At 52.2% G+C, this 9691-nt stretch overlaps 1 protein-coding gene across 2 annotated transcripts; it reads left to right on the top strand.

Moving 5' to 3' along the window:
• The first annotated feature begins 1294 nt into the window (after positions 1-1294).
• On the top strand, positions 1295-9455 carry LOC138426820 (mas-related G-protein coupled receptor member A6-like). Of its 2 annotated transcripts, none has more exons than XM_069565720.1 (3): positions 1295-1481; positions 4104-4143; positions 6311-9455. In XM_069565720.1, the coding sequence occupies exon 3, from the start codon at positions 6373-6375 to the stop codon at positions 7309-7311; it is 939 nt and encodes a 312-aa protein (XP_069421821.1). In that variant the 5' UTR covers positions 1295-1481; positions 4104-4143; positions 6311-6372; the 3' UTR covers positions 7312-9455. The 2 variants fall into 2 exon arrangements, with proteins under 2 accessions (XP_069421821.1, XP_069421822.1); XM_069565721.1 differs by having other exon boundaries at positions 1301-1481; positions 4087-4143.
• Positions 9456-9691: the final 236 nt, after the last annotated feature.

The following is a 9691-nucleotide window of genomic DNA, read 5'->3' as shown; positions in this document are numbered from 1 at the left end:
GATCAAAATACGTGTGAAGCACCTCTGAGGAGTTCCCAGAGATGTGGGAAGGGAGGGACGTGGGTGCCCTTTTCATTTACTGCACCAGCTGTGGGAGAGGCTTGAGCTGGCTGGCACAAAGATGCCAAGCCTCGGGCATGCACCTCTCTTTTGGGCAGACACGATCAGTGTCCTCTCCTATTACCAGCAGGACACTTTCCTTCCCTTCTTGTTCTTGTCGAGTGTGTCTAACTGTCAATTCTGGGAGGCACAATCTTGGAAAGACCACACCAGGTCCTCATCACTGGAAAAGCATCTCTTGCAATCGAAAGTAAAACGAAACATCGTGGGGAAAAATCCTCCTGGGGCGAATGTGGAAGGTGTTTTCCAGGCACTAAGTCGTGTCGGACTCCTCGCGAGCAGTGGACTGCAGCACACCAGGCTCCTCTGTTCTCCACTGTCTCCCAGAGTTTGCTCAGATTCATGGCTACCGAGTTGGTGATGCTTTCTAACCATCTTCTGCCACTCCCTTCTCCTTCTGTCTTCAATCTTTCCCATCATCAGGGTCTTTCCTGATACTTTGGAAGGTGTGCAAACCATTTCTGATTCTGCTCATCCCTGGGAAGCTTCGGAGCCTGGGCTGGACCATGGTGATTCCACGCCAGAGGGCATGACTTGAGACTTTGATCATTTATTTCTCATCTTCCCATGGGGCTTGGCCAGAGCTAGCCTCTCTCCAACCTCATCCTCCTGCTGTCTCTCCCCACGGGCAGGAGGTCATCCTGTCCACAATTAGACATGATTTCTGTAAAGAACGTGGCTCACATCTTCAGATGGAATAGATTCAGCTGTTCCCACCCAACCCCATGGTGCCCCCTGGAAGTGCTGATCTAGAAGCAAGGGTGCTCGGTGTCCAGGACATCTGTGTGGTTGTGGGGATATGAGAGGCTGAGACTTGGAAAGAGATGAAAGGACAGAGCACCTGGGAGGGTCAGGATGTGAGTTGAGGAGGAAGATCCCACGCAGTGTGGCCCCGGAGGGACATTCTCCCAGGCACGACTCTCACATAAGAAGCCACCAAAGTACAGCGGGTAGGTCAAAGTCTCAAACATCACCGAGATGATGGACGCCAAGAGTCAGGCTTGTTCCAGTGCACTGCAAACGTGCAGCAAAGGTGGTTCAGAGAAAAAGTCACTGGAGAGAGCGATTCTGAGAATATCAAGGCAGAAGTCAAATGTGAGGATGAGGCAACAGGGGAGGAAACGTGATCGTGAGATATGCTCCTGAGATGATGCTTGGACTCTGATTGGCCAGTGACCCCACACAGGAAAAAACAAGCAGCCTTGAGCCAACTTGATAACACTCAGAGCCCCACTCTCCTAAGAAGCTCCTGAGGGTGGCTCAGTGGTCCAGGGAGAGAGTGGACTTCTCCAAGATCAGACTTCTTGAGAAGGCCCTTCCTGCTCTCACCGACAGGATCCTGGGCTGACCCAGCGCCCAAGGTAAGAGCGAGTTCTCCACCTCCTCCTCTGCTATGCTCTTCTGGGTGGTAAGCTTGTGTCTGCTTTGGAGCCCAGAGCATCTGTGGCTTCTCAGGTTCCCCTTGCCTACCACTTCCCTGTGTCTTCCCTGACCTGCCATTGCTTTGTCGTTCATCCCACCTCTTCTCCCTGCCCCCCAGGCTTCTGCCTGATGCTTTGATGGGGAATGCTGATGTCTCAGTGGGGACCAGACCACTGATGACTAGGTCCTGCCCTTCAGGACGTTTCTCCAGTGGGGTTTCCCCATCATCTTAAAAAGATGATGCTGTGAAAGTGCTGCACTCAATATGCCAGCAAATTTGTAATACTCAGCAGTGGCCACGGGACTGCAAAATGTCAGTTTTCATTTCGATCCCAAAGAAAGGCAATGCCAAAGAATGTTCAAACTATCCAGCCAAAACAGCTCAGTTGGGAGAGCATTAGACTGAAGATGTAAAGAAGGCTCAAACTACCGCACAATCGCACTCGTCTCACACTCTAGTCAAATGATGCCTGAGATTCTCCAAGCCAGGCTTCAGCAATACACGAACCGTGAACTTCCAGATGTTCAAGCTGGTTTTAGAAAAGGCAGAGGAGCCAGAGATCAAATTGACAACATCCACTCTTGAAAAAGCAAGAGAGTTCCAGAAAAACATCTATTTCTGCTTTCTTGACTATGCCAAAGCCTTTGACTGTGGATCACAATAAACTGTGGAAAATTCTGAAAGAGATGGGAATACCAGACCACCCGACCTGCCTCCTGAGAAATCTGTATGCAGGTCAGGAAGCAACAGTTAGAACTGGACATGGAAAAACAGACTGGTTCCGAATTGAGAAAGGAGTACGTCAGGCTGTATATTGTCACCCTGCTTATTTAACTTCTATGCAGAGTGCATCATGAGAAACGCTGGACTGGAAGAAGCACAAGCTGGAATTAAGATTGCCAGGAGAAATATCAATAACCTCAGATATGCAGATGACACCACCCTTATGGCAGAAAGTGAAGAGGCACTAAAAAATAAAAAGCCTCTTGATGAAAGTGAAAGAGGAGAGTGAAAAAGTTGGCTTAAAGCTCAACATTCAGAAAACGAAGATCATGGCATCCGGTCCCATCACTTCATGGGAAATAGATGGGGAAACAGTGAAAACAGAGGCTGACTTTATTTTGGGGCTCCAAAATCACTGCAAATGGTGACTGCAGCCATAAAATGAAAAGACGTTTACTCCTTGGAAGGAAAGTTATGACCAACCTAGATAGCATATTCAAAAGCAGACAAAGATCCGTGTAGTCAAGGCTATGGTTTTTCCAGTGGTCATGTATGGATGTGAGAGTTGGACTATAAAGAAAGCTGAGCACCGAAGAACTGATGCTTTTGAACTGTGGTGTTGGAGAAGACTCTTGAGAGTCCCTTAGACTGCAAGGAGATCCAACCAGTCCATCCTAAAGGAAATCAGTCCTGGGTGTTCATTGGAAGGACCGATGTTGAAACTGAAACTCCAATACTTTGGCCACTTGATGCGAAGAGCTAACTCATTTGAAAAGACCCTGATGCTGGGAAAGATTAGGGGCAGGAGGAGAAGGGGACGACAGAGGATGAGATGGTTGACTGCCATCACCGTCTCAATGGACATGAGTTTGGGTGAACTCCGGGAGTTGGTGATGGACAGGGAGGCCGGGTGTGCTGCAGTCCATGGGGTCGCAAAGCGTCAGACACGACTGAGCCACTGAACTGAACGTATGCCATTTTTACATCAGGACTACATAGCACACAGAGACAAGTGCCTTAAACCACAGAAGTCTGAAATGGGACAGCTATCGAAGCCAGCAGTCACAGGGCTCCTGAAAGAGGCAGTCTGGGGCCAAAGACGAGCCTGCCACAGCAAAGGTGGCCTCGTCCTGACCAGCCTTCAACCATCGAAGCCACTGCCCAGCCCAGGGGGGCAGGTTCCTTCCAAAATCAGGGCCCGGGAGATTTTGGTGAGCAAAGCAGGAGTTGTTCTTGATGACACTGATCTCCTAGTGATCAGTCCTTGGTGTCTTAGAATATTGTTACTAGCGCATTACGGATCTACAGTCTAACACCATCTAAAATACGGAAAACCCTGCCAGCTACTGATGTATTTCACTAGCTCAAACTTCCAGGACCCGCTGCTGTGCGGCCGGCCCCCGTCTGCTTCTGAGCCCGGCTCTGAGCTGCTCAGCCCTCACTCCCTCCTGTGTCTTCCTCCGCACTGTCCCCCAGCCCTGCCCCTTTCCACCCTAAGGCGTCCTCCTCTTCAGCAGCTTCAGCTCCCACTTACGATGTTTGTTAAATCCACAACTCCAGACCACAGCTCCCTTCCAAAATCTTGGCTATCTGGATGTCTTTATGTGGGTGTTCCACAAACAATCCTAAATCAACATAAGTAAAAATGAATTATCTTCTAATTATCTTCTAACTAGCTTACTGACTTCCTTCTTCAAAGTCTGCTTTAAAACTTTAAAAAATTTTTTAAATTTAAGTATCATTGATTTACAATGTTGTGTTAATTTCTGATGTACAGCAAAACGACTTGGCTATATGTATGTATATATACTCTTTCTCAGTTTCTTTTCCATTACAGGTTATTACAAGATATTGAATACAGTTGCCCGTGCTACACGGTAGGTCCTTGTTGTTTATCTATTTTATATCCAGCAGCTTGCATCTACTATGTATAGTACAGCTTTTGAGTACATCATACAAGTGTTAATCGCTCAGTTGTGTCCGACTCTTTGCGACCCCACAGACTGTAGCCCGCCAGGCTCCTCCGTCCATGGGATTTTCCAGGCAAGAATACTGGAGTGGGTTGCCATTTCCTTCTCCAGGGGATCTTTCCAACCCAGAGACTGAACCCGGGTCTCCTGCCTTGAGGGCAGACTTTACTGTCTGAGCCACCGGGGAAGCAAATGCCCTAGTTAATTAGTGGGAGGGGTAGGAACCCAACCCAAACCCTCTGATCCCAAAGTCCCCCTGGCGCCCTCCAGTGAGTCCACGTTTCAGATCTAGCGGACGGGGTCCTGCGTGGTGATGCAATTTGCAGCAATAAGAACATGATTGAAGAGCGCACACTTGGGGGACAGTGTTAAACACGGCGTTATTCGTCGGCAACTGGATGAGCAAGTCTAGGGCTGAAGAGAGATGGAGGCTGACGATGTGTGTTTGGGAACTGAGTGACGAACAAGAGACCTTGTGAGCGTGAGCGGATGAGATCAGATTCAAGGGCGTGGTTTAAAGAAAACAGGACAGAATGCTGGGGAACACGACCTGGAAAATATCAGCATCTCGGGGAGGAGAGAATAAGAGGAGCTGAGTTAGGCCGAGTACAAAATAAGGAGAAGATGGAAATAAAGGAGGGGAAAGGCAAGAGGCATGTAACCTGAAGGGCAGAGAGGGCCTCTCGGAACCTGAGCCCGACCACGCAATGGGAGACCTCACGCAGGAGGTTCCTGACAGCTGCCACAGTGGATAACAGCAGACTTATGACCTTACAGCTACGGAGGCCCAGGATCCAAAATACAGGTTTCACTGGGCTAACATCAAGGTGTGAACAGGGCTGCCTCCCTTCCAGAGGCTCCGGGGGAGAAGCCGTTCCCCCATCTCTTTCCGTCTTCTGGAGGCGCCTGCGTCCTTGACTGGGGCCCTTTCCCTGCTCTTCCAAGTCAGCCACCACATCACCCCCACTTCTGTTTCCCACGTCACAGCTCCTTCCGTGACTCTCCTACCCTGCCTCCTTCTTATAAGGACCCTTGTGGTTACCTGAAGCGCCCACCCGGACGACTCAGGGTAATCTGCCTATTTCACAGTCAGCGGGTTGGCAGCCTTAATTCCATGTGTAACTTTTATCTCCTCTCTCCAAATCTCAGTCGTCATGGGCCCTGGGGATTAGGACACCTCTGGGTGGCTGACCCTCTTCTCTGAGTCATGAGAATCAGGATGGTATTGAAACAGCTGGAGTTGACAAGATCCCCTAGGGACTCAGGCACAGGTCTCCCTGAAGACCTCAGTGCATCTGAGCTGCTACTGAACAGAGCAGACTTGGCACCTGGACCCAAGTAAGGAGGTAGACCAGATGCCTCCACCCACCTTTACATCATCCGTCATTCTCCTCCCGTACCCCGAACTGCTCTTCATGGACTAATTCTACGAAGAGGTCTACCCTTGGAGTAGACATGCTCCCTCAAGCCCCTGGCTCTTCCTCAAGTGGTTTCTTTGCATTGGGTATCATCTTTCTTGGTTCTTCCTCAAGTGGTTTCTTTGCATTGGGTATTATCTTTCTAGGTAACGTCTACCATGTCTTCAAGGGTCAACTCCCCCCTGAGTACTAGAGCTCCTGTAGTACTGCTCCAGGACAGTCACACTGCCCTGTAAATGGCTGATTCCTTGGCTTTCTTGGGGTCAGAGACCAGATCCCCTCAACTCCCCCACACTGCTTTCTGCTCAGAGCCCACGCTGCAGGGGACACCCAGCAGATCAGCTTGTTGAGTGCAGAGATGAATGCGTGACTGCACTGATGCCCAAGAGGCCCTGCTCATGCGGACAAAGCTGAGCTCCCCTCTCATCCTCTAGAGAGAGCTAAGGGCCACAGGCTGGACCTGCACTCAACGCATTTGTGTCCAGGCTTGGGAGGGGGCAAAGAGGAGACGGGGAGAGAAAAAGAGACAAGTGAGGGAAGGTGGGAGGCACGGAGGGAAGGAGTAGGGGGAGAGGAAAGAGGAGACAGGGAGGGGGGAGGAGTGAGAGCCCCTTTCACTTGCCTGAGGGTCCATACCTCAATCTCTGACTCCCCAGGAGTGCCAGGAGTCACAGGACGGGGGGACCCAACAGTCCTGCCACGCCCGGATCGTCTCACCATGGACAATTACTGCGAGACTCATCATTCCAGCCCTGACGCTGCAGAGCCGGCTGAAGGGTCACACGATGTTGAGCACGTGGCCCTCCGGTCCCTCGCCGTGGTTGTGGCCCTTTGCGGACTGGTGGGAAATGGAATCGTGATCAGGTTTGTCTGTCTGTCTCACAAGAAGACCTCCTTCCTCATCTACAGCCTCAATCTGGCGATCGCGGACTTCATGAACCTCGGCTTCCAGATCCTGTTCTCTGTCCGCCAAATCCTGAAGCCGTTCCTCCACCGTTGCTTTGGTCTTCACGCCCTCTTCACGGTCCTGAGGTGGTTCTTCTACCTCACTGGTCTGGGCATCATGACTGCCATCAGCTTCCAGCGCTGTCTGTCCGCCCTCTTCCCCATCTGGTATCGGTGTCATTGCCCCAAGCACCTGTCGGCCGTGGTGAGTGCGCTCCTTTGGATTCTGACCTTTCTGTTAAATATGCTGAGAGGTTATGCCTGCGGCCAGCTATTCACCAGGGAGGAAAAGTTTTGTGACAAATTTAAGACTGCCACCGCCGTGTTGGTCTTCCTCCAGTTCTCCATCCTGGGCATATCCAGTCTGCTGTTGCTCCAGCGAGTCCAGGCCAGCTCCCAGAAGCATCAGCCCAGAAAGTTCCACCTGGTCCTCCTGCTCTCGTTCCTGGGCTTCCTCCTCGGCCTGCCCCTCAGCATCATCCGGTTCTGCACAACCGAGAAAATTCACGTCTTCAATGACATCTGTGTTCTCTTGTCCTGCATCAACAGCACGGCCAACCCTGCCATTTATGTCTTCACTGGGAGCCTTCAGAGGGAGCAGTCAACGGAGACCCTCAAGGTGGTCCTTCAGAGAGCCCTGGGTGAGGAGACGGAGGATGCTCAGGACCAGAAAGTGACTCCAACTGGCAAGACGGAGAGCGTGGGCCTCTGAATGGATGCGGGGGGAGCAGGTTCCCAGGGGATCAGTGTCCCTACAGTCTCGTGGCGGTACCCATGCCTCACTACCAGCAGGAGAGAGATCCCCAAGTCAGCATCCCCAAAGAGCTCCCTTACCAGCCTCCTTTCTGTGTAAAAACCGAGAACAAACCCCCAGAAGTAGGTGTGTGTGTGTGTGTGTGTGTGTGTGTGTGTGAGTGTGAAACCAAATGCACATGTCTGAGCCTTTTGGTTGTGTTCATTCGCTCAGTCGTGTGCAACTCTTTGCAACCCCCTGGACTGTAGCCCACCAGGCTCCTCTGTGCATGGGATTTTCCAGGCAAGAATACTGGAGTGGGTTGCCATTCCTTTCTCCAGGGGATCTTCCTGACCCACGGATCGAACTCAGGTCTCTTGTGTCTCCTGCACTGGCAGATGGATTCTTTACCACTGAGCCGCTGGGGAATCCCATCGAGCCTTTCAAAACCTGTCAAATTATCCTTCAGAAAGTTTATGAAGTCACGCTGGCCAACCTCAGAAGGTCGACTTTGGCATCGGACTTGCTGTGAAAGTTCTGCTTGTTTCCAGGTTGGGATGCAGAATCCCTCTTGGGCAAAGCCTGGGCGTGGGAGATAATGTGGCTTTGTCCTCTGCCCATTTTCCAGGCATGTTCTGGGGTCTGAATGCAGTGCTTTTGTTTTTTTCTTCCTTGACTTTAAGTGGATCTGCTTTCTGGAAGGTGTGTTCTCTCTCAAAGTCCTCTCCTTCTGTCCTTAGAATGCCAGCAAAATAAAGCTTTGTGACCAGTGCTTTCTGGGGGGACAGCGTTCAGTTGGTGCCTGTTTGGTTCCGTCAGTAACTCATGCTACAGTGACACTCGGCTGTCCACGTGGTCCCCAGACTGCTTTGGTCATTTGAGGGAAGTGCTTCAGCCCAAGCTTATAGGACCACCTTAGGCTGAGAAGAAGGTGCTGATGGGTCTCACTTTTCGGGATCAACCCTGGAGACTCTGAGCTAGCTCTGGGTTTGACGTGAGGCTTGAGAGGAGATGGGGCTTTGGGCTTGTCTGTGGGGCTCAGAAAAAAGAGCCTTGTGTGACAGACTGGTGCTGCAGACAGGAGCCCATCGCTTCTCACTAGCCAGGCTCTGGCAGCTCTTATAACTGAGGGACACTGCCCTAGAGCTGGGGGGACACTTCCTATAACTGGGGGACATTGCCTTATAACTGGGGAACACTGCCCTAGAGCTGGGGGGACACTTCCTACAATTGGGGGACATTACCTTATAATTGGGGACACTGCCCTAGAGCTGGGGAACACTTCCTATAACTGGGGGACATTACCTTAGAATTGGGGACACTGCCCTAGAGCTGGGAAACACTGTCTATAACTGGGGGACATCGCCTTATAACTGGGGAACACTGCCCTAGGCCTGGGGGACCCTACCTTATAAATGGGGGACACACTCTATACACTGATGACCAGTGGACCAGTGGCCAGCGTCCTGGGGCCTTTGCAAGCGGCCCCTGCAGGACAAGGTACAGGACACCGCCCCTGACCACTGCCCCAGGGCTGACCGCCCTCCACCTCCCTGCCCCGGGGCAGAGGCCCCCACCCTGCTCCCAGCACACACGGAGGAGCCGTGGCCTCAAGGGGGCGTGCAGGGCTGCGGGTGGGAGACAGGAGGCTTCTTCTCCCTGGGGGCGTGCAGGGGCCAGGGCGGCAGACAGGAGGACTCTTCTCCCCGGGGAGTCAGCAAGGGGCCTGTCCTCCCAGGAACAGCAGGGGGTGCTGACACCTGCACTGGGGGGCCTGCCCATCACCCCAGGTGACAGCCATCCCAGAAGCTGACAGCCTGGTGTGAGCCGTCGCCCCTCCACCACTGAACCCCGTGGTCATGTTATCTTGAGTTTATCCGTATCTCCACCAGTGAAGGGCCTAGGCTGGGATGAGACCCAGGTGGTCAGGGAGGACTGCCCGCGTCGGACCCGCCCATTGCTGGCTGGCCATGCCCCCCAAACCATCCTTGAATTAGGAAAACACTCATCAGCATAACTGGGCCACATCACCTACCTTTGACCAGTTTTGCTCTCTTTCTAGAGTCTGCTGAAGGCAAAGGACTGCGTTCTCCTTTTATGAATAAACTATTGCCGTGTTTCAGGAAAAACACCTTCACAGAGTCTTAGTACACGTGCACTGCTCTAACGTGCATCAGACTTGGCGACCCGTGAACAAAACTGCACGGTTCAGAGCTCTGGAGGCTGGGAGTCAAGACCAGGTCCAGCAGGGTGTGGGGAAGGCCCTCCTCTGGGTCGGTCTGGTGACTTCTCACTGGAGCCGGGGGCTCTCTGGGGCCTCTATAAGGACCCCGGTCTCCTTCATGGGGCTCCACACACA

This window comes from Ovis canadensis, chromosome 21 (assembly GCF_042477335.2).
Source record: "Ovis canadensis isolate MfBH-ARS-UI-01 breed Bighorn chromosome 21, ARS-UI_OviCan_v2, whole genome shotgun sequence".
NCBI lineage: Eukaryota > Metazoa > Chordata > Mammalia > Artiodactyla > Bovidae > Ovis > Ovis canadensis.
The sequence above is the reverse complement of the archived record's forward strand: the minus strand, read 5'-3'. Positions and strand labels throughout refer to the sequence as shown.